This window comes from Pseudophryne corroboree, chromosome 2 (genome assembly GCF_028390025.1).
Source record: "Pseudophryne corroboree isolate aPseCor3 chromosome 2, aPseCor3.hap2, whole genome shotgun sequence".
NCBI classification, from domain to species: domain Eukaryota; kingdom Metazoa; phylum Chordata; class Amphibia; order Anura; family Myobatrachidae; genus Pseudophryne; species Pseudophryne corroboree.
Window position 1 is genome coordinate 128,207,358 of NC_086445.1, and position 24,985 is coordinate 128,232,342.

At 46.4% G+C, this 24,985-nt stretch overlaps 1 protein-coding gene across 3 annotated transcripts in view; it reads left to right on the plus strand.

Moving 5' to 3' along the window:
• Positions 1-24,985, plus strand: part of WASF3 (WASP family member 3) — a 248,033-nt gene that overhangs the window by 211,768 nt on the left and 11,280 nt on the right. For 2 of the 3 annotated variants that reach the window (XM_063951702.1, XM_063951701.1), the window contains 6 exons: positions 1,007-1,149; positions 16,354-16,488; positions 18,730-18,883; positions 20,118-20,235; positions 21,258-21,433; positions 24,428-24,688. In XM_063951702.1, the coding sequence (XP_063807772.1) occupies positions 1,017-1,149; positions 16,354-16,488; positions 18,730-18,883; positions 20,118-20,235; positions 21,258-21,433; positions 24,428-24,688 (977 nt within the window). In that variant the 5' untranslated portion in view covers positions 1,007-1,016. Of the gene's footprint in view, positions 1-1,006; positions 1,150-16,353; positions 16,489-18,729; positions 18,884-20,117; positions 20,236-21,257; positions 21,434-22,642; positions 22,731-23,084; positions 23,093-24,427; positions 24,689-24,985 lie in introns of all 3 variants that reach the window. The other variant, XM_063951703.1, reaches the window with a different exon arrangement.

A 24,985-nucleotide genomic window follows, 5' to 3' on the forward strand; every position in this document is an offset into this window, starting at 1 on the left:
ACCACTATCTTGGGGTATATTCCATTGAAGTCTGATCCTCTCTGACGGAGAGGATCCAACACGTCACTATTGAATGCAAGCTGTTTACGCCCGTTTCCCCCTCCCATTCCGACCATTCATTTCTGCCCTCTCTTATGGGTGAAAATTAATGGTCGAAAAAGGACCGTTTTCGACACTGACAGGGTCGAAAACACATTGATGAGAGAGATTCCACTCATACATGTGTTTTTCGACTTGTCCAAATTTCCGACCGGGCGGAAGAACGGCACTTTAATTGAATATTGAAGTCAGAACTTCCGCCCGTTATTGAATACTCCCCCTTGTCTGACACCAGCCCTACACCTTTGTTCCCCAGGTACCGCCAATTTGCTGATCACTGTGCTTCCATGTTCTAGAGCATCATTGGCCAACCTGTGGCTCTCCAGCTGTTGTGAAACTAAAAGTCCTAGCATGCTTTACCAGCTGTGAAGGGTATGCTGGGACTTGTAGTTTCACAACAGCTGGAGGGCCACAGGTTGGAAACTGCTTGTTCTAGAACATGGGAGGTGGAGGAATATTTCTACTTGAGCTAAATTCTCCATTGAAAAATGGCCAAGCTCATGCTGTGTATTAAGTGACTTTATATAAAAGAAAAAAAATGTTCAGCAGTGATTTTATATTGTGTACTGTAGAGCCTTCTTATTAATGGCACATCCTTTGTCTGTAATGCAAGCCAGACTGTTGCTGCAGTGGTATTGATGAAGCTGACTAATGATTCACTAAAGCTTTCCCCCTCTGGTCAGACACGGAATTAAAAATCTGATTTCTGCAGCAATCTATAAACTGCCTGCTGAGATCCAAAGAAGCCATTTCTAGCGGTGGGAAGGACTTAGTCAGAAGGTAGTGCGTTCAGTCTAAGCTGACCGATATCCCTAACTACAGCAACCCTGTCATTGTTTTATGGCCTTTCCTCACTGTTTTGTCTGACGCTGGTTTTTTTTGCTCCCTTTTTTTAATCTTTTTGCAGTTACTGAGCCATGCCGCTGGTCAAGAGGAACATAGAGCCTAGGCACCTCTGCCGGGAAACTGTGCCGGATGGGATCACCAGTGAACTGGAATGTGTTACCAATAGTACACTTGCTGCAATCATCCGACAACTGAGCAGTCTAAGTAAGCACAATTCCTGTCCTTTTGCAGTTTGGGAATTACAATCAGCATGTAAGTTTCCTATCAGAGCAGCCGGGGAACACGTTTCTCTGCCTGACTCTCCCTTACTGCGCTATGCACGGAGCCAGCGTGTATTGTGCGGCTGCTTGCTCCGTGCATAGGGCTGCCAGTGACAGGCAGGCAGAGAAACATGCTCCCCGGCTGCTCTGATCGTGGATTACACACACAACGTCCAGGCAGCGCTCTGTACCTGCCTCCCAAGCAGCTCTGGAGGCACCAGCCCAGGCCTTGCCCGGCCCGTCTCTGCTAAAATGCCCCTAGAATTGTGGGACCCTGGGCAGTTGGAGGGGATGTAGTTATGTGACTGGCGATCACGAGACTGCCGGTCACAATACTGGCACCTACATCCCGAACCCTTACTATTCCGGCGGCTGGCATGCCAACCAACAGGGACTATTCCCACTCGTGGGTGTCCACGACACGCATAGGGCGGAAATCAAACTTGTGGCGAGCGCAGCAAGCCACCGAGCCCGCTGCATGGCCAGCGCAGTTACCCGCAAGAGGCTTCGTTGCGCTCGCCCCCTCTGCCGGCCATTTAACAGCCGGTATCCCGACGTCGGTATTGTGACCGGCGGTCTCCTGACCGCCGATCACACATACCCAGGGTATGGGTCATTGGGTAGACACAACTTAGGTCGACAGGGACAAAAGGTCGACATGGTCATTAGGTCTACATGTTCTAGGTCAAAAGGTCGACATGTTGTTGTTGTTGTTGTTGTTGTTTTTTTTTACTATTTTGGGTGTCGTTTTCTCCATAAAGTGACGGGGAACCCGTATTAGTACACGTGTCCCCTTGCATGGCTCACTTCGCTCGCCATGCTTCGGGCAAGGTGCCTCGCTCCGCTACCGCTTCATTCGCACAGGTTACCATTCCAATCGTAGTCCACGAGGATTGTTAAGTATGAAAAAATCCAAAAAAATTTAAAAAATTTGAAAAATTCATGTCGACCTGTTGACCTGTCGACCTTCAGTGGTTGACCTAATGACTGTCGACCTAAGCTGTGTCAGCCTAACGACCGTATCCCCATACCCAACCCAGCTGGAGTGTTCAGTATGTACAATAGGACCAAAATAGTAACTCGGTGTGACATCAGGAAGGACTGACAATTTGGTAGAGGTCAGTTGAAATGAATGTGATTATTAGTTGTTGCTAGTGACTACGCTACTTTGGCCTGTTCTAATGCTGTTGTGTGCCTGCTGAAGGGCACAGCTGTATGTATGGCCTTTTGCCCATGTGCAGCTATAACTGGCAGATGTCTGGTCCTTTGGAGGGCTACTTAAGAGTGTGTGGGCCAGATATTTTTTGATGTGCTGCAGTGCCATATTTAACTGGTCATATGCCAGAAGTGGGAGTTCACCGCCTTTACTGCAAATAAGCATTCCAGTTGAGTCATTAATGGGAAAGGATATACAATTAATTTGAAATACAGGCTTCCTGACATTGCATCAAAACGTGTACAATTGGCTACGTGCTAGATGAAAATTATTAATGGATGGTTTAACTGCAGCTGCAGAAAGTGAGGTCACAATCCTCAAAAGCACAGCATAGAATATGAAGCAAGCACCAAACCATTCCAGTGTTTAATAATACGGCAAACTGTAATTCTCCTCTATAAACCATACACTACAGCTGTAGATCAAAACGGCACTCCGTGTATTCATATACGTACCCAAACCAATATAGGTATATAACATGAGGCAGCTTCAGTATATTCAGTACAGGAAATGATAAAAATAAGTTAACAGTTAGTAAATGTAAAACCTTAGTCCAGTGGTTACTAAAGCCCTCCTAACAGTCCAGGTTTTACGGATATCTCTGCTTGAATCAAAATGATTGAAGCACTAATCAAGTTGCCTTCACTTAAAGGGGGTACACTACTAGGCGATTTCAACTTAAAAAATAAACGATAACGAGATAAATGTAGTTATTTTTAGCCTGAAATTGACCAGTATGTATGGGGGCAATATTGGTGACCGATGCGCGCTCCAGCACACTGTTCAGCGATCACCAATATTGAGCTGACATGCAGCTCAACCCGTCAATGGGGCTAATTCAGACCTGATCGTAGATTTGTTAAATATCAGCTTCCCTGACATGCGGGGGGACGCCGAGCACAGAGCTAGACCGCCCCGCATGTCAGTCCCTGCCCCGTTGCACAAGAACAAAAGCATTGCACAGCGGTGATGCTTTTGTACTGGAAGAGTAGCTCCCTACCAGCGCAGATTCTGCGCGCTGGCAGGGAGCTACTCATCGCTGCTCGGGTCGCAGCAGCTGTGTGTGACGTCACGCAGCCGCCGTGGCCCGCCCCCCCCCCCCCCCCCCCCCCCCCAACTTTCTGGGCACGCCTGTGTTGCCCGGACTGTGCTCCCTAAACAGCGTCCAAACGCACCCTTCCGCCTCTGCCTTTCAATCTGGCAGAGGCGATCGCAGGGCTGAGACAGCCATCGGCTGTCTGGCCGGTGCATGCGCAGTTCATACCTGATCGCTGCTGTGCGAAAACACACAGTAGCGATCAGGTCTGAATTACCCCTATGTCAGGCTGAGCTGCGTATCTCGGAATGCTGGCGGTGACGTTGCTGAACGTTATCGTTGAACGATAACATTCAGTGTGTAAACACTATATCGTTGAACGATATAGTCGTTCGTCGCCGGCATTCCAAAATTGCCTTTAGCATGATATCGTTAAAACCTGGAGGAGAGTTGGGAGACGCTGCCTTTGTCTGCTCAGACTATTGCATTTACCAACTGTATGTTTCTCTTACGTCCTAGAGGATGCTGGGGACTCCGTAAGGACCATGGGGATAGACGGGCTCCGCAGGAGACATGGGCACTTTAAGAAAGAACTTTAGGTATGGGTATGCCCCTCCTCCAGACCTCAGTTTACTACTGTGCCCAGAGGAGACTGGGTGCATTACAGGGAGCTCTCCTGAGTTTCCTGAAAGAAAGTATATTTGTTAGGTTTTTTATTTTCAGGGAGCCTGCTGGCAACAGGCTCCCTGCATCGAGGGCTGAGGGGAGAGAAACAGACCTGCTTTAATGTTAGGCTCTGTTTCTTAGGCTACTGGCCCCCATTAGCTCCAGAGAGATCGGTACGCAGTTCTCACCCTCGCCGTCCGTCCCAGAGCCGTGCCGCCGTCCTCCTCGCAGAGCCGGAAGATAGAAGCCGGGTGAGTATGGGAAGAAAGAAGACTTCAGAGGCGGCAGAAGATTTCAGATCTTCACTGAGGTAACGCACAGCAGTAAAGCTGTGCGCCATTGCTCCCACACAGCACACACAAACGGCAGTCACTGTAAGGGTGCAGGGCGCAGGGGGGCGCCCTGGGCAGCAATAAAACCTCTTTTTCTGGCAAATGTGAATATATACAGTTGGGCACTGTATATATAAAGAGCCCCAGCCAGGTTTTTTTTATATTTGAGTGGGACAGAAGCCCGCTGCCGAGGGGGCGTGGCTTCTTCCTCAGCACTCACCAGCGCCATTTTCTCCACAGCACAGCGCTGAGAGGAAGCTCCCCGGACTCTCCCCTGCTTATCCACGGTGAAAGAGGGTTTTAAAGAAGGGGGGGGGGCACATAATTGGCACAATATACAGATTACAGCGCTATCTGGGTAAACATGTTGTGTGTTTTTTCCTGGGTCATTAGCGCTGTGTGTGTGCTGGCATACTCTCTCTCTGTCTCTCCAAAGGGCCTTGTGGGGGAACTGTCTTCAGATAAGAGGATTCCCTGTGTGTGTGGTGTGTCGGTACGCGTGTGTCGACATGTCTGAGGTAGAAGGCTCTCCTAGGGAGGAGGTGGAGCAAATGAATGTGGTGTCTCCGTCGACAACGCCGACACCTGACTGGATGGATATGTGGAATGTTTTAAGTGCTAATGTGAATTTATTACACAAAAGATTAGACAAAGCTGAGGCTAGGGAACAGCCAGGGAGTCAACCCATGTCTGTCCCTATGTCGCAGTGACCTTCGGGGTCTCAAAAGTGCCCACTATCCCAAATAGTAGACACTGATACCGACACGGATTCTGACTCCAGTGTCGACTACGATGATGCAAAGTTACAGCCAAAAGTGGCTAAATGTATTTGATATATGATTATTGCAATAAAAGATGTTTTGCATATCACAGAGGAACCCCCTGTCCCTGACACGAGGGTACACATGTATAAGGGAAAGAAACCTGAGGTAACCTTTCCCCCTTCTCATGAGCTGAACGAGTTGTGTGAAAAAGCGTGGGAATCTCCAGACAAAAAACTGCAGATTCCCAAAAGGATTCTTATGGCGTATCCTTTCCCGGCAAAGGACAGGATACGGTGGGAATCCTCCCCTAGGGTGGACAAAGCGTTGACACGCTTATCCAAAAAGGTAGCGCTGCCATCCCAAGATACGGCTACCCTAAGGGATCCTGCTGATCGCAAGCAGGAGGTTACTTTGAAGTCCATTTACACACATTCTGGTACTTTACTCAGACTGGCTATTGCGTCGGCTTGGGTTTGTAGCGCTGTAGCAGCGGGGACAGATACCTTATCAGCGGAGATTGAGACCCTGGATAAGGATACTATCTTATTGACCCTAGGACATATAAAAGATGCTGTCTTATATATGAGAGATGCTCAAAGAGACATTGGTTTACTGAGTTCTAGAGTCAACGCTATGTCGATTTCTGCTAGACGAGTCCTATGGACCCGGCAATGGACAGGTGATGCCGACTCAAAAAGGCATATGGAGGTTTTACCTTACAAGGGTGAGGAATTGTTTGGAGAAGGTCTCTCGGACCTGGTCTCCACAGCTACAGCTGGTAAATCCAATTTCTCTAACGTCCTAAGTGGATGCTGGGGACTCCGTAAGGACCATGGGGAATAGCGGCTCCGCAGGAGACTGGGCACAAAGTAAAAGCTTTAGGACTAGCTGGTGTGCACTGGCTCCTCCCCCTATGACCCTCCTCCAAGCCTCAGTTAAGATTTTGTGCCCGAACGAGAAGGGTGCAATCTAGGTGGCTCTCCTGAGCTGCTTAGAGTAAAAGTTTAAATAGGTTTTTTTATTTTCAGTGAGACCTGCTGGCAACAGGCTCACTGCATCGAGGGACTAAGGGGAGAAGAAGCGAACTCACCTGCGTGCAGAGTGGATTGGGCTTCTTAGGCTACTGGACATTAGCTCCAGAGGGACGATCACAGGCCCAGCCATGGATGGGTCCCGGAGCCGCGCCGCCGTCCCCCTTACAGAGCCAGAAGACTGAAGAGGTCCGGAAAATCGGCGGCAGAAGACGTCCTGTCTTCACTAAGGTAGCGCACAGCACCGCAGCTGTGCGCCATTGCTCTCAGCACACTTCACACTCCGGTCACTGAGGGTGCAGGGCGCTGGGGGGGGGCGCCCTGAGACGCAATAAAAACACCTTTTTTGGCAAAAAATACATCACATATAGCTCCTGGGCTATATGGATGTATTTAACCCCTGCCTATTTTTACATAAAAAAGCGGGAGAAAGGCCGCCGAAAAAGGGGCGGAGACTATCTCCTCAGCACACTGGCGCCATTTTTTCCTCACAGCTCCGTTGGAGGAAGGCTCCCTGACTCTCCCCTGCAGTCCTGCACTACAGAAACAGGGTAAAACAAGAGAGGGGGGGCACTAAATTGGCATATAAATATATACAGCAGCTATATTAGGGAAAAACACTTATATAAGGTTATCCCTGTATATATATAGCGCTCTGGTGTGTGCTGGCAAACTCTCCCTCTGTCTCCCCAAAGGGCTAGTGGGGTCCTGTCCTCTATCAGAGCATTCCCTGTGTGTGTGCTGTGTGTCGGTACGTTGTGTCGACATGTATGATGAGGAAAATGGTGTGGAGGCGGAGCAATTGCCTGTGTTAGTGATGTCACCCCCTAGGGAGTCGACACCTGACTGGATGGTCTTATGGAAAGAATTACGTGATAGTGTCAGCACTTTACAAAAGACTGTTGACGACATGAGACAGCCGGCAAATCAGTTAATACCTGTACAGGCGTCTCAAACACCGTCAAGGGCTCTAAAGCGCCCGTTACCTCAGGTCGATACTGACACAGACACGGACACTGACTCCAGTGTCGACGGTGAGGAAACAAACGTATTTTCCAGTAGGGCCACACGTTACATGATCACGGCAATGAAGGAGGTTTTGAACAATTCTGATACTACAAGTACCACAAAAAAGGGTATTATGTGGGGTGTGAAAAAACTACCCGTAGTTTTTCCCGAATCAGATGAATTAAATGAGGTGTGTGATGAAGCGTGGGTTTCCCCCGATAAAAAACGGCTAATTTCTAAAAAGTTATTGGCATTATACCCTTTCCCGCCAGAGGTTAGGGCGCGTTGGGAAACACCCCCTAGCGTAGATAAGGCGCTCACACGCTTATCAAAACAAGTGGCGTTACCGTCCCCTGATACGGCCGCCCTCAAGGAACCAGCTGATAGGAAGCTGGAAAATATCCTTAAAAGTATATACACACATACTGGTATTATACTGCGACCAGCAATCGCCTCAGCCTGGATGTGCAGTGCTGGGGTGGCTTGGTCGGATTCCCTGACTGAAAATATTGATACCCTGGACAGGGACAATATATTATTGACTATAGAGCATTTAAAGGATGCATTTCTATATATGCGAGATGCACAGAGGGATATTTGCACTCTGGCATCAAGAGTAAGTGCGATGTCCATTTCTGCCAGAAGAGGATTATGGACGCGACAGTGGTCAGGGGATGCGGATTCCAAACGGCATATGGAAGTATTGCCGTATAAAGGGGAGGAGTTATTTGGGGTCGGTCTATCGGACCTGGTGGCCACGGCAACGGCTGGAAAATCCACCTTTTTACCCCAAGTCACCTCGCAGCAGAAAAAGATACCGTCTTTTCAGGCTCAGTCCTTTCGTCCCCATAAGGGCAAGCGGGCAAAAGGCCACTCATATCTGCCCCGGGGCAGAGGAAGGGGAAAAAGACTGCAGCAGACAGCCTTTTCCCACGAACAGAAGCCCTCCCCCGCTTCTGCCAAGTCCTCAGCATGACGCTGGGGCCTTACAAGCGGACTCAGGCACGGTGGGGGCCCGTCTCAAGAATTTCAGCGCGCAGTGGGCTCACTCGCAAGTGGACCCCTGGATCCTGCAGGTAGTATCTCAGGGGTACAAATTGGAATTCGAGACGTCTCCCCCTCGCCGGTTCCTGAAGTCTGCTTTACCAACGTCTCCCCCCGACAGGGAGGCGGTATTGGAAGCCATTCACAAGCTGTATTCCCAGCAGGTGATAATCAAGGTACCCCTCCTACAACAGGGAAAGGGGTATTATTCTACGCTGTTTGTGGTACCGAAGCCGGACGGCTCGGTGAGACCCATTTTAAATCTGAAATCCTTGAACACTTACATAAAAAGGTTCAAGTTCAAGATGGAGTCACTCAGAGCAGTGATAGCGAACCTGGAAGAAGGGGACTATGTGGTGTCTCTGGACATCAAGGATACCTACCTCCATGTCCCAATTTGCCCTTCTCACCAAGGGTACCTCAGGTTTGTGGTACAGAACTGTCACTATCAGTTTCAGACGCTGCCGTTTGGATTGTCCACGGCACCCCGGGTCTTTACCAAGGTAATGGCCGAAATGATGATTCTTCTTCGAAGAAAAGGCGTCTTAATTATCCCTTACTTGGACGATCTCCTGATAAGGGCAAGGTCCAGAGAACAGTTAGAGGTCGGAGTAGCACTATCTCAAGTAGTACTACAACAGCACGGATGGATTCTAAATATTCCAAAATCGCAGCTGATTCCGACGACACGTCTGCTGTTCCTAGGGATGATTCTGGACACAGTACAGAAAAAGGTGTTTCTCCCGGAGGAGAAGGCCAAGGAGTTATCCGACCTAGTCAGGAACCTCCTAAGACCAGGCTAAGTGTCAGTACATCAATGCACAAGGGTCCTGGGAAAGATGGTGGCTTCTTACGAAGCGATTCCATTCGGCAGATTCCACGCAAGAACTTTCCAGTGGGATCTGCTGGATAAATGGTCCGGATCGCATCTTCAAATGCATCAGCGGATAACCCTGTCTCCAAGGACAAGGGTGTCTCTCCTGTGGTGGTTACAGAGTGCTCATCTCCTAGAGGGCCGCAGATTCGGCATTCAGGATTGGGTCCTGGTGACCACGGATGTCAGCCTGAGAGGCTGGGGAGCAGTCACACAGGGAAAAAATTTCCAGGGCTTGTGGTCAAGCATGGAAACGTCACTTCACAAACTAAGGGCCATTTACAATGCCCTAAGTCAGGCAAGACCTCTGCTTCAGGGTCAGCCGGTGTTGATCCAGTCGGACAACATCACGGCAGTCGCCCACGTAAACAGACAGGGCGGCACAAGAAGCAGGAGGGCAATGATGGAAGTGGCAAGGATTCTTCGCTGGGCGGAGAATCATGTGATAGCACTGTCAGCAGTGTTCATTCCGGGAGTGGACAACTGGGAAGCAGACTTCCTCAGCAGACATGATGGCGTCCCGCCTCAACAAAAAACTGGACAGATATTGCGCCAGGTCAAGGGACCCTCAGGCAATAGCTGTGGACGCTCTGGTAACACCGTGGGTGTACCAGTCAGTGTATGTGTTCCCTCCTCTTCCTCTCATACCAAAAGTACTGAGAATCATAAGAAGGAGAGGAGTAAAGACTATACTCGTGGCTCCGGATTGGCCAAGAAGGACTTGGTACCCGGAAATTCAAGAGATGCTCACGGAAGACCCGTGGCCTCTACCTCTAAGAAAGGACCTGCTCCAGCAGGGACCATGTCTGTTCCAAGACTTACCGCGGCTGCGTTTGACGGCATGGCGGTTGAACGCCGGATCCTGAAGGAAAAAGGCATTCCGGATGAAGTCATCCCTACCCTGATCAAAGCCAGGAAGGATGTAACCGTACAACATTATCACCGTATTTGGCGTAAATATGTTGCGTGGTGCGAGGCCAGGAAGGCCCCTACAGAGGAATTTCAACTGGGTCGTTTCCTGCATTTCCTGCAAACAGGACTGTCTATGGGCCTCAAATTGGGGTCCATTAAGGTTCAAATTTCGGCCCTGTCAATATTTTTCCAAAAAGAACTGGCTTCTGTTCCTGAAGTTCAGACGTTTGTCAAGGGAGTACTGCATATACAGCCTCCTTTTGTGCCTCCAGTGGCACCTTGGGATCTCAATGTAGTTTTGGGATTCCTAAAATCACATTGGTTTGAACCACTCACCACTGTGGACTTAAAATATCTCACATGGAAAGTGGTAATGCTGTTAGCCCTGGCTTCAGCCAGGCGTGTCTCAGAATTGGCGGCTTTATCCTATAAAAGCCCTTACCTAATTTTTCATACGGACAGGGCAGAATTGAGGACTCGTCCTCAATTTCTCCCTAAGGTGGTTTCAGCATTTCACTTGAACCAGCCTATTGTGGTGCCTGCGGCTACTGGGGACTTGGAAGACTCCAAGTTGCTGGACGTAGTCAGGGCCCTGAAAATATATGTTTCCAGAACGGCTGGAGTCAGAAAATCTGACTCGCTGTTTATCCTGTATGCACCCAACAAGCTGGGTGCTCCTGCTTCTAAGCAGACTATTGCTCGTTGGATTTGTAGTACAATTCAGCTTGCACATTCTGTGGCAGGCCTGCCACAGCCAAAATCTATAAAAGCCCATTCCACAAGGAAAGTGGGCTCATCTTGGGCGGCTGCCCGAGGGGTCTCGGCTTTACAACTTTGCCGAGCAGCTACTTGGTCAGGGGCAAACACGTTTGCTAAATTCTACAAATTTGATACCCTGGCTGAGGAGGACCTGGAGTTCTCTCATTCGGTGCTGCAGAGTCATCCGCACTCTCCCGCCCGTTTGGGAGCTTTGGTATAATCCCCATGGTCCTTACGGAGTCCCCAGCATCCACTTAGGACGTTAGAGAAAATAAGAATTTACTTACCGATAATTCTATTTCTCATAGTCCGTAGTGGATGCTGGGCGCCCATCCCAAGTGCGGATTGTCTGCAATACTTGTACATAGTTATTGTTACAAAATCGGGTTATTATTGTTGTGAGCCATCTTGTCAGAGGCTCCTTTGTTATCATGCTGTTAACTGGGTTCAGATCACAGGTTGTACGGTGTGATTGGTGTGGCTGGTATGAGTCTTACCCGGGATTCAAAATCCTTCCTTATTGTGTACGCTCGTCCGGGCACAGTATCCTAACTGAGGCTTGGAGGAGGGTCATAGGGGGAGGAGCCAGTGCACACCAGCTAGTCCTAAAGCTTTTACTTTGTGCCCAGTCTCCTGCGGAGCCGCTATTCCCCATGGTCCTTACGGAGTCCCCAGCATCCACTACGGACTATGAGAAATAGAATTATCGGTAAGTAAATTCTTATTTTTTTGCCTTATATTCCCTCACAGCCTAAGAAAGCGGCACATTATCAAATGCAGTCCTTTCGGTCACAGAGAAACAAGAAAGTACGAGGTGCGTCTTTTCTGGCTAGAGGTAAGGGCAGGGGGAAAAAGCTGCACAACACAGCTAGTTCCCAGGAACAGAAGTCCTCCCCGGCCTCTACAAAATCCACCGCATGACGCTGGGGCTCCACTAAGGGAGTTCGCCCCAGTGGGTGCACGTCTTCGACTTTTCAGCCACATCTGGGTTCACTCACAGGTGGATCCCTGGGCAATAGAAATTGTTTCTCAGGGTTACAAGCTGGAATTCGAAGAGGTGCCTCCTCGCCGGTTTTTCAAATCGGCCCTGCCGGCTTCTCCCCCAGAAAGGGAGTTTGTTTTAAATGCAATTCACAAATTGTATCTTCAACAGGTGGTGGTCAAGGTTCCCCTACTTCAACAAGGGAGGGGATATTACTCAACCCTGTTTGTAGTCCCGAAACCGGACGGTTCGGTCAGACCCATTTTAAATTTAAAATCCCTGAACCTGTACTTGAAAAGGTTCAAGTTCAAGATGGAATCGCTCAGAGCGGTCATCGCCAGCCTGGAAGGGGGGGATTTTATGGTATCCCTGGACATAAAGGATGCATACCTTCATGTTCCCATATATCCACCTCATCAGGCGTACATGAGATTTGCGGTACAGGATTGTCATTACCAATTTCAGACGTTGCCGTTTGGGCTTTCCACGGCCCCGAGGATTTTCACCAAGGTAATGGCGGAAATGATGGTGCTCCTGCGCAAGCAGGGTGTCACAATTATCCCGTACTTGGACGATCTCCTCATAAAAGCGAGATCAAGAGAGCAGTTGCTGAGCAGCGTGTCACTTTCACTGTTACAGAAACACAGCTGGATTCTCAATATCCCGAAGTCGCAGTTGGTTCCTACGACTCGTCTGACCTTCTTGGGCATGATTCTGGATACGGGTTTCTTCCGATAGAAAAGGCTCAATAACTCATGACCCTGGTCAGGAACCTATTGAAGCCAAAACAGGTGTCAGTGCATCACTGCACTCGAGTCTGGGGAAAGATGGTGGCATCGTACGAGGCCATTCCCTTCGGCAGGTTCCATGCGAGGACCTTCCAATGGGACCTACTGGACAAGTGGTCCGGGTCACATCTACAGATTCATCAGTTGATAGCCCTGTCCCCCAGGGCCAGGGTATCTCTCCTGTGGTGGCTACAGAGTGCTCACCTTCTAGAGGGCCGCAGGTTCGGCATTCAGGACAGGGTTCTGGTGACCATGGACGCGACCCTCCGAGGTTGGAGAGCAGTCACACAGGGAAGAAACTTCCAAGGACTTTGGACAAATCAGGAGGCTTGTCTTCACATCAACGTCCTGGAACTGAGGGCCATATACAATGCCCTTCGTCAAGCGGAGACCTTACTTCGCGACCTACCAGTTCTTATTCAGTCAGACAACATCACCACAGTGGCTCATGTAAACCGCCAAGGCGGCACAAGGAGCAGAGTGGCAATGGCGGAAGCCACCAGGATTCTTCGCTGGGCGGAAAATCATGTAAGCGCACTGTCAGCAGTGTTCATTCCGGGAGTGGACAACTGGGAAGCAGACTTCCTCAGCAGGCACGACCTGCATCCAGGAGAGTGGGGACTTCATCAGGAAGTCTTTGCACTGATTGCAAGTCAGTGGGGACTGCCCCAGAAAGACATGATGGCGTCCCCCCTCAACAAAAAGCTGCAGAGGTATTGCGCCAGGTCAAGAGACCCTCAGGCGGTAGCTGTGGACGCCCTAGTGACACCGTGGGTGTTCCAGTCGGTTTATGTGTTTCCTCCTCTTCCTCTCATCCCAAAGGTGTTGAGAATAATAAGAAAAAGAGGAGTACAGACAATTCTCATTGTTCCAGATTGGCCACGAAGGGCCTGGTATCCGGATCTGCAGGAGATGCTCACAGACGATCCGTGGCCTCTTCCTCTAAGGCAGGACCTGTTGCAACAGGGGCCCTGTCTGTTCCAAGACTTACCGCGGCTGCGTTTGACGGCATGGCGATTGAACGCCGGATCCTAGCGGAAAAGGGCATTCCGGATGAGGTCATTCCTACTCTGATAAAGGCTAGGAAGGACGTGACAGCTAAACATTATCACCGTATATGGCGAAATTAAGTTTCTTGGTGTGAGGCCAGGAATGCTCCTACGGAAGAATTCCATCTGGGCCGTTTCCTTCACTTTCTACAAACTGGAGTGAATATGGGCCTAAAATTAGGCTCCATTAAGGTTCAGATTTCGGCCTTAACCATTTTCTTTCAGAAAGAATTAGCTTCTCTCCCAGAAGTACAGACTTTTGTGAAGGGAGTGCTGCATATTCAGCCTCCTTTTGTACCTCCGGTGGCGCCTTGGGACCTTAATGTGGTGTTGAGTTTCCTTAAGTCGCACTGGTTTGAACCACTTAAAACGGTGGAGTTAAAATATCTCAGTCGGAATTGGCGGCTTTGTCTCATAAAAGCCCCTATCTGGTTTTCCATATGGATAGAGCGGAATTGCGGACCCGTCCTCAATTTTTGCCTAAGGTGGTGTCATCTTTTCATATGAACCAACCTATTGTGGTGCCTGTGGCTACGCGAGACTTGGAGGATTCTGAGTCCCTTGATGTGGTCAGGGCTTTGAAAATTTACGTGGCCAGGACGGCTAGTCAGAAAAACAGAAGCACTGTTTGTCCTGTATGCAGCCAACAAGGTTGGCGCTTCTGCTTCAACGCAGACTATTGCTCGCTGGATCTGTAACACGATTCAGCAGGCTCATTCTACGGCTGGATTGCCGTTACCAAAATCGGTCAAGGCCCATTCCACTAGGAAGGTGGGCTCTTCTTGGGCGGCTGCCCAAGGGGTCTCGGCACTACAGCTGTGCCGAGCTGCTACTTGGTCGGGTTCAAACACCTTTGCAAAATTCTATAAGTTTTATACCCTGGCTGAGGAGGACCTCCTGTTTGCTCAATCGGTACTGCAGAGTCATCCGCACTCTCTCGCCCGTTTGGGAGCTTTGGTATAATCCCCATGGTCCTTACGGAGTCCCCAGCATCCTCTAGGACGTAAGAGAAAATAAGATTTTAAACCTACCGGTAAATCTTTTTCTCGTAGTCCGTAGAGGATGCTGGGCGCCCGTCCCAAGTGCGGACTACTTCTGCAAGGCTTGTATATAGTTTTGCTTACTAAAGGGTTATGTTATAGTTTCATCGGTCTCGGACTGATGCTATGTTGTTTTCATACTGTTAACTGGTTAGTATATCACAAGTTATACGGTGTGAATGGTGTGGGCTGGTATGAATCTTGCCCTTGGATTAACACAAATCCTTTCCTCGTACTGTCCGTCTCCTCTGGGCACAGTTTCTCTAACTGAGGTCTGGAGGAGGGGCATAGAGGGAGGAGCCAGTGCACACCCATACCTAAAGTTCTTTCTTAAAGTGCCCATGTCTCCTGCGGAGCACGTCTATCCCCATGGTCCTTACGGAGTCCCCAGCATCCTCTACGGACTACGAGAAAAAGATTTACCGGTAGGTTTAAAATCTTATTTTTTGTTTAATAACCGATTTATGGGGGTAATTCATATCTGATCGCAGCAGCAAATTTGTTAGCAGTTGGGCAGAACCATGTGCACTGCAGGGGGGGCAGATATAACATGTGTAGAGAGAGTTAGATTTGGGTGGGTTATTTTGTTTCTGTGCAGGGTAAATACTGGCTGCTTTATTTGTACACTGCAATTTAGATTTCAGATTGAACATACTCCACCCAAATGTAACTCTGCACATGTTATATCTGCCCCTCCTGCAGTGCACGTGGGGGGTCATTCCAACCTGATCGCTTGCTAGGATTTTGCGCTGCGCTGTGATTAGGTCACTACTGCGCATGCGTATGCACCGCAATGCGCAGGTGCGTTGTACGGGTACAAAGTGGATCATTGCTGAGTGATGGATTTAACGAAGAATCCATTCGCACAGCCGATCGCAAGGAGATTGACAGGAAGAGGGTGTTTGTGGGTGTCAACTGACCGTTTTCTGGGAGTGGTTGGAAAAACGTAGGCGTGTCCAAGTGTTTGCAGGGCGGGTGTCTGACGTAATTTCCGGGCAAAAACAGGTGATCGCAGCGGCTGAGTAAGTTCTGAGCTACTCAGAAACTGCACAAAACTTTTTTGTAGTGTTCGGCTGCACATGCATTCGAGAACATGCAAAGCGAAAATACACTCCCCTATAGGCGGCGACTATCTGTTCGCAGCGCTGCAAAAAATAGCTGTCGAGCGATCAACTCTGAATGACCCCCATGGTTTTGCCCAACTGATAACAAATTTGCTGCTGCGATCAGATCTGAATTAGGCCTTATGTGTCACGTTTGTTTTTTACCTGGCATGCTGCTCTGATTTTGGTTTGTGTTGCTAATATTTACTCTCCTTCACAATACCTCTAATCTTGGAACCTGTTCTTGTTACAAGTTGTACACTAGTAATATATACGGTCAAGAAAGCTATTTCCATGGCAGACCTCTGTAACATCTGTACCACAGGCAGCTAGTAGGACAGGGTATACGTTTAGACAGCCGGTTTTAGGGTTAGGCTGCAGTTAGAGGTGCCGTCATTCACAATGTTTAGCCAGTCAAAAAATAAATCCGGAAATCACACCGTGCTTTGGAGCAGTATGTCGCTGGTGACTGGATGAAAGCCATGGCAGCCATGTAAGCCCACGTTGAGAGTGTATGTGTTGACATGTTTTCTCCATTTGGCAGGCAAACATGCAGAAGACATATTTGGAGAGTTGTTTAATGAGGCGAATACTTTCTACATCAGAGCGAATTCTCTTCAGGACAGAATTGATCGTCTCGCTGTCAAAGTCACCCAGCTGGATTCAACGGTGGAAGAGGGTGGGTGCCTACCAATCCCTCCAAATGCTATTAATTACCCAGCAGCAGCTGCCGCCTAGCAGGAGCACGCCACTGTCCCCCTGCAAGCTGAGCATGCCGTTGCTATATAAAACCTTAATTGGCCAGCAGCATATTGCCAGGAACAGTAGCTCCCATAATTTGTATGACAACTTGTTCAGACTTTGCTAAACAGCCAAGTGTACTCCCACACAAATGTCTATAATGACTCTTTATGGATTGTAATTGCGTTAGGAAGCATAATGGCGTATGTCATTGTTTTGGCTAGAAGAATTCTATTTTTCATTAGTATTTTAGATTTGCATTAGCAAAATGGAGAGTGCTTCATATATGGTATGGTGGAGGCCGCTACTTGAGCCTGGACGCACAAATGCTTTTCTGTTCCGCATTTGACTCCATGTTTGTAAAAATTCGGAGCAGGTACCAAACAATAGATTAATACATTGGCATGGTTTTGTTTTTTTTTGTTTTTTTTTGGGGGGGGGGGGGGTTTGTGCACCACAGAACAGCACTTAAAACAAATTATGTCTAGCCCTAATCTAGTAGATATAAAGCTCTGTAATAGGGTGAAGAATTGCAGCACTAAATAAAAGCCTACATAGATCTATGATGCACTGTCTGCTGAAATGGTTCCATGAATATTTTTGAAACTTTATTTTAGAACCAAAGAATTTACATGCATTACCCAGACCTTGGGGGGTATTCAATTGTTTGAAAAGTCAGTTGGGTGTCTGTTTTTTTCCTACCTAATAGGCAGGAAAAAACAGACACCCAACCGACTTTTCCAACAATTTAATATCCCCCCTTGTGTGATATATATTTTTTTTTAATACCGAGTATCCAAGTCAAAAATACACTAATATCTGACAATACACACAGGGGCAGATGTATTAAGCCTGGAAAATGGTTAAAGAAGTGATAAAGCAATGATAAGTGCAAGGTGGTAACGCACCAGCCAATCTGCTCATAACTGTAATTTTTCAAATTCGTAATGATTGGTGCGTTATCACCTTGCACTTATCACTGCTTTATCACTTCTTTATCCTTTCCCCAGGTTAATACATCTACCCCACTGTACCTTTGTGCATATGTGAAACTAACGAGCATTGCTTGCTAAAACTTTATTAACACATACTGTGAAGTGACAAGATGGTATAGGGCAGTTGAGAAAGCAGGGATGCATTGGAACCATCTTCAAGGTGATAGGGTTGTAATTTAAGCACTGGGCCTATAGGGTGGTATACCTAGCTCTGTGATTGCAATGATCGTAACTATAGGTAAGGCATTGTTCTTTCTGATAATATAGCATGGAGAAGAGAAACTGTTCCTGCTCTGTTGCAGGGGTGGATAGAAGTATGTCAGGTTGGACAACAGTGTTTATTATAACTGCGTTTTATCTCTGGGAGCAAGTGCATTGTAGCACCCTGCAGGTGATCCTAAAAGGTATCATCTCCGAAATGCTTGTCCGCTAGATGCCGTCTGTGAATGCAGAGCACAGACTGACAGCGGGGTACTCTCACATCTGCGGGGAGGTAGATCTAGAAGCTTTCAAAGGCAACTTCAAGCTGTGAAATGAAATTAGGAGGTGAAAGAACCCTGCTGCCAAGTCTGGCTTATTCACTACATACAAAAGTCAGACTGATGGAGGGAAAGGAAGCTGGGGGAGGATGGATGGAAGAAAATTACAGCATATATAATAAGTGTGAGATGGAAGCAGACTGTGTATAATCATTGGAGTCAGCTCCTGAGGCTCTGAAAAGGCAGTTCTCTACAGGCTTTGTAAGTTTCCTGTGCCCCAGAAAAAGACTGAATGTGTTCTCAGACCGTGGGTGACTAGTACGTTTTCTGTCGCTGCAGTTTTTAAGCAACCCATTTGCAAAATCTGGTAGTTAAAAAAAACAAAAAACCCCAAAACCCATTTTTCGATAATTTTATATGTTAACTGCCCCATCTAGCAAAAATGTGGGGGTACCCGTCTCCAGCTTCCTATGTCTCGCCTTATGTTCTGTTCTCCAGGTGCAGCAGTCTGGGGGCGTCCTAATAACCACCGTTGCTGACACCAAACTGTCTAATTTATCAGTGGTATAATTTACACTTGTAACAGGAAAAGTGATTTCACATCTGAGCCTGTGTATGTTTATATTGTACAGTGCTTCTTTTTGTATTTTGCCTTTTATCTTTTTTTCTTTCCTAAATTCTTTTCTTTTTTTATTCAACTTATAGTTTCACTTCAAGACATTAACATGAGGAAAGCTTTCAAAAGTTCCACCACCCAAGACCAGCAAGTGGTTTCAAAGAGCAGCATTCCTCATCCGATCACTGACATCTACAACACCTCTGATAAACCTCCGCCCCTCAATATACTCTCGCCATACAGGTTAGAGACATCAGGACACTGTTTTACGTGGCAAGGGCTCTGAGGTGCCTAAACTTCAGTGTAAACCTCCAGAGTGCTGTGCTCTATCCCTCTATCCCTGTACCATCGCTTCCATCACTAGTAAATAGAAGGGAGTAATGAGGGAGGTGACTGAACAACAGCTAATTATGGCTTCAGAGTTGCCTATTCGCTTTGCAGGGTATCCAGGGGAGGGCGGTTTTCCAAGGGAGATTATTACAAATTGAATTGAGCGTTATGTGAAGTCTATGGGGGGTATTCAATTAGTGGCGTTTTTTTCGACCAATTGAAAAAACTGCACTTTTTTTGCACATTTTCAGGTTGAATTTACATTCGACCTATTCAATGCCTGTGCAGTTTTTTCGACTGGTTGAAAAGTTCGGCACTGGCGAAAAACACGTGTATCTGTGAATTCGCCACCGATACCCATGTTTTGGCGAATTTGTGGGCTTTTTCGCCCGTTTTTGCAGCAATTTTCACCCATGCCGATTTGACATTAAAAAAAAAAAAAAAAGTGAAACTGCATGTGCAAAAATAAATAAAAAAATGTGCGAAGATGCCCACAATTGAATACCCTGTATCGAATTAGTGCGTTTTTTTCGACCATGGAGATCAGTCCAAAAAACTGCACTTAATTGAATACCCCCCAATATGTCTTGGTCACATACATTAATGGGATATCACTTATTGTAAATCCTGATGTATCTAAATGAATACAGTGGGTCCATTTTGGAGTTGTACGCAAGTCAGCCACAGTTGCACTCTCCCTGTATGCACAGAAATATATGCAGATGTTGACCTGTACTGTATGTAGAATTGCTTGCACTTATGTGACTGCACACCCCCATCCATCCGCTGGAATCGGTTACATCTCTACGCACGTGCAAATTCCATCTACATGCCCTCAAAACACCCTTCTAGTGAGCCCTGTTGTCTCCCAGTTACCAACATCAAGCTATGAATCCCCCGTTATTGCTCAGTTGTGTATGATCCACTACAAAGTGTACACAGTGCTAAACATTGCAAATCTGTCTGCAAAACAGATCTGTGTGTAAGTGTGACTCCGGCCCAATGTCCTCTACCAAAATTTCCAAATGGATGTATGTTTGTATGTATGTATGATTATTTAAGTGGAGCTCCATAGTACAGCCATGCGAATATATCGGGGTTCCCCAGTCTAGTTGTAAATGTAACGTTCTATTCTCTTGGTTCTCAGAGATGACAAAAAGGATGGCCTGAAGTTTTACACAGATCCTTCCTATTTCTTTGACCTCTGGAAAGAAAAAATGTTACAGGATACAGAAGATAAAAGGAAAGAGAGAAGACGGCAGAAGGTAATGGTTATTTACGGTGCTATTTTCTCTCATTAAATATGACCTCATCCGGAACCGAGTTCTTGAACCTGTTCTGGGCCAGAATGTATTTTCCATAAGATAAGTTTTATTTTAAATTCCATTTTGATTGCCTTCTTTTCTAAAAACTATCATCCATTTATCTAAACCTTTTTTTTAATAGCTCCACCCCCAGACCCATAGTTCCGGAACCTATTTTTCCAGAAATATAGTATTGGTTCTTTATATACATTTTTGTTAAACTGAAGGAGGTATTTTGCCAGCCTGCCGGTATGCTGGGCTTAATAGTTCAACAACTTCACAGTGCAAGTTCTTTCAAGAGGAACTTAAACATCTATTGCTTCAGTGCGTTTCCAGAGGGTCATTCAGATCTGATCGATGCTGTGCGTTTTTGCACAGCGGGTGATCAGGTACTAACTGCGCATGCGTATGCACCACAATGTGCGCGGGTATGGGTCATTAGGTCGACCACACTTAGATCGACAGTCATTACATCAACCACTATTGGTCGACATGCATTAGGTCGACATGGAAAAAGGTCAACATGCGTTTATCACATTTCTTCTCAATTTTTCACGCCCTGCGATCGTCACTGCCTGATTGACAGGCAGTGGCGTTCGCTGGGTGGGAGGGGGCGGGCCGGCTCCATCGGGTTGCCTTTTTGGGGGCGTGGTTGCCATTTTGGGGGCGTGGTACGGGGAAACGCAGACGTGCCCAGACCGTGTGGGCGATTGCCTGCGACCCGGAGAGCGACCCAGTTAGCTCCCTGCCAACGCGCCGTAGCTATGCTGGTAGGGTGCTACTCTTCAGGTACAAAGGCATCGCTGCCGTGCGATGCTTTTGTACCTGTTCGGTGGGGGGAGGGCCAGACATGCGGGGCGTACTGCTGGGTGTCCCCCCGCTTTTCAGGGTGACTGATCGTAGCTTGCACAGCTTCGATCAGCTCTGAATTAGGCCCCGTATCCCCTTCCTCTCTGACCTCTTCTTATAATTTCTTGCTTTAGGAACAGAAGCGTGTGGACGGCACCACTCGTGAAGTGAAAAAAGTCAGGAAAGCCAGGAACAGACGTCAGGAGTGGAACATGATGGCCTACGACAAAGAACTCCGACCGGACAACAGGTTGTCTCCTAATATATACCAAGGAGCTTCATCCGAGGGATCCATGTCCCCTGATACTAGGTCTGTCTTTCCATCTGTCCGATCTGCTCAGCGGAACCTTTGTATCACACTATGCTGCTTTGAATCTGTCACCATAACGACAGCTATTTAGTAGAAAGTCACTGCTGCTTTAACCTTTTTTTTGTTTGTTTTTTGTTTGTTTTTTTAATAAGCAATTTATGGTTGGAGGATAGGAAATTCTCTATAGATAATATTTTTCTAGTATACTGAATTTTGCTTTTATAGCATTTAATCTTCAAAGTCTTCTAAAATACTCCACAATATTTTACTTTTCTACAATATACTATAGACTTCAATAGGAATAATACAAGGCACAAAGGCACGGCTGCAACACTGGCTGGTTTTGCTATGAGAAGTGACCTGTGCAGCCTTTATATATAAGGACATTGACACAAACTAAAATACATTACTGTATTTTTTTTTTTTTTTTCTAATCTTATATATATCAATGTGACATTTGAACCAGCACTCCACGGCCCTTTTATTTTTCTCTATTTATTGATTTGAATCAGATCTGCCCTGATGATTTATTTTAATAGAGATTAAATATACATAAATGATAACCCTATTATAATAACGGTCACAAAAATCAGAATCACGTTTGTATTTTATGCCTCATATTTACTAATGTTATTTACATTCATTTTATAGATGTTCTGAATTATTGTACATAGAATGTAAATGGATCTAAAATATAGAACCCACTAACAAGCCCATAGCAAGATTAGCAGCACCTGAGTGCATTGCATTTTTTCACCATTGTGTGATGTTTCTGCATTATAAACATGGGGGTCGATTCAATACACAGACAGAGTTAGCTCCCGGCGCTATTCAATACAGCGACAAGTGACCCTCAATTGTCGGTAATTGTTCTCTCACCCCCGGGGGATGAGAGAAGAAATCCAACAAAAGTGCTGCCTCGCGGCCGGCGCAAGGCTGATTCTGTCGGGACTCAGCATCGCGCCGGGAAGTTAAGTCGGAGAATGCCCGTTCCCCCGACAATTCAACCTGTTAAGTCCGGGAGAACAGGCCTTCGCCGACTTAACTTGAGCTGAATTGAATAGCGACGGGAGCTAACTCCCAGCGCTATTCAACTGTCAGTGAATTGAATCGACCCCATGGAGTGTTGCTTGTGTAAGGAGCTTATTCTATCTAGGTTTGCTGTGGCTTTGATGCCAGTTTTTGCATCCCATTATGAACCCCTTTTATGAAAAGATCATTGATAATTACATTTGAGGTTGTTTCAGAGAAAGTGGATGAGGCAGGGAGCATTACAGAAGACCCAATGATTAGACTGGTTGGTTACATTCATTTTCTATGCATTGCAAATGGGGGGTATTCTCCAAATGTAGTGGTGAAGTTGTGGGAAGATAACGGTATATTCTTTATAAATGTACATGTTTACCTTCCAGTTTCACCTGAAAAATGGCGGAATTGTATGTAAAGCACAGAGTACTTATTTCCCGCCACGTTCTGTATTCGCACTGCTGGAGAATGTCCCACGATGCATGTAGAATCTGCATGGTTTGCACCTAATACAGGCGTGTTTACACCTTTTTTCTTTAGTTGCACTAATTGTTACTCCTTTTAAATACAGGTCTTTTTGTATACTGACTGAAAACTGCTCTAAATTGGCATTTTAATGAAGAAGCCGTCAAAGTAATTGCTTAATGCTTATTTAAGACCATTTGGGATTAAATTGAGGTCTGTCTTCTCCCCGCCCCCATACTATCACCATTTACATTACTACCTATATGGGCCAATCCAGGTGGAGGGGTCCAGTCCTGGTTGCTTGACTATTTAAAAAAAAAAATAGATTTTTTTTTTGTGTGTGATGAACCCTGTAAGTTATTAGTCAGAAACCACCATTACTTTATTTTTATTCGCCTTCATGTGAAGATGGAGGCCATTTTTATTATCATGGCTTATGACATTTTTCACTGTTGCGGACGTTTGGGGTAACTGCAATATCTCCACTCAGAAAAGTCATAGAAAGCTGGGATAAAAAACCTTTTAATGTTTTCAGCACATTTCAAGCTACATTTTTTGTCATGTAACTATTCCCCTACCTCGCTTCCTTATGACTGAAATTTAAGGCCAAAGTTAATTGTCAGATTTCAAAAAAGTCTATTTTTTGGATTGTATTTCAATAGGAAGGAATAAAATTTCAGAGCTATTATTTTGTTTGGTAATAATTATATACTCAAAGATTTGCCAAACAAAGGGGCAGATGTATTAACTTGGAGAAGGCATAAGGAAGTGATAAAGCAGTGATAAGTGCAAGATGATAAACGCACCAGACAATCAACTCGAATATGCAAATTGACAGGAACTGACTGGCTGGTGCGTTTATCACCTTGCACTTATCACTGGTTTATCACTTCCTTATGCCTTCTCCAGGTTAATACATCTGCCCCAAATTTTGAGTTTATCTTCTCTACGTTTTTTTATTAGAGCCCTTTGAAATTGCTAGTTTTTCATTTTTCACCTACATAACCTCTTATATCTCTGGTGGGGGACCTGATAAAAATGTCAAATTCACAACATACACAGTACTTTGAGGGGTTACTGTAAAAAAATAAAAATCAGAGCTGAGATATTGCATTTAACCCAAATGTCCGCAACAGTGAAAAATGTCATATGCCATGTTACAAAAATGGCCGCTGTCTTCATATGAAGGTAAATAAAAATAAAGTAATGGTGGTTTCTGACTACTAACTTACAGGGGTCATCACACACAAAAAATATTTTTATTTCAAAATGGTCAAGTAATGGTATATTCATGGAGAAACCGCATGTGTTACTAATTTTACCCTGGTATCTGACTAGAAGATTGTGAACATGGAATATGTTACATGTGTGCATTTCCTGTTGTTGCTAAATGACTTACATTATTTATTACAGTGTGGAATTAACCCTACTTTGTATTTTTTAGGGTGGTGAAAGGGATGAGCAAAACAATTTGATTAATTATTATTTTCTCTCCTTTATAAGGTCTCATGTGTCTGACCTTACAGAGTATTCCTATCCTGCAACCCCAAACCACCACCAACATTCCATGACCCCAACGTATGTTGGGTCGGGAGAGTCACTGCATCATGTAGGTACTAATCAAATTCATGAGCAACATGACTACAGGTCCTCTACTGGAACACTAAGGCACAGCACTCTAAACAGGCCGCAACAGCCGCCACCGCCGCCTCCGCAAACGATGGATGGGATGCACCCACCGCCTTTAGTATCTTCTGAATGCAGGTAATTAGGTGTTGAATAATTAAGGAATTTACAGTCCTGTATAATAAGGCCTACACTGCTCCTCACCTTTATTGGGGGAATTAAAGTGTTTTGGCACGACAGCGACTACTAGATGGTGTTTGACAGACTACCGTATATACTCGAGTATAAGTCGACCCGAATATAAGCCGAGGCACCTAATTTTACCACAAAAACCTGGGAAAACTTATTGACTCGTGTATAAGCCTAGAGTGGCAAATGCAGCTCTAGCCGTACACAGCCCTCAGTGCCAGATATGCCCTCATACTGCCAGATATG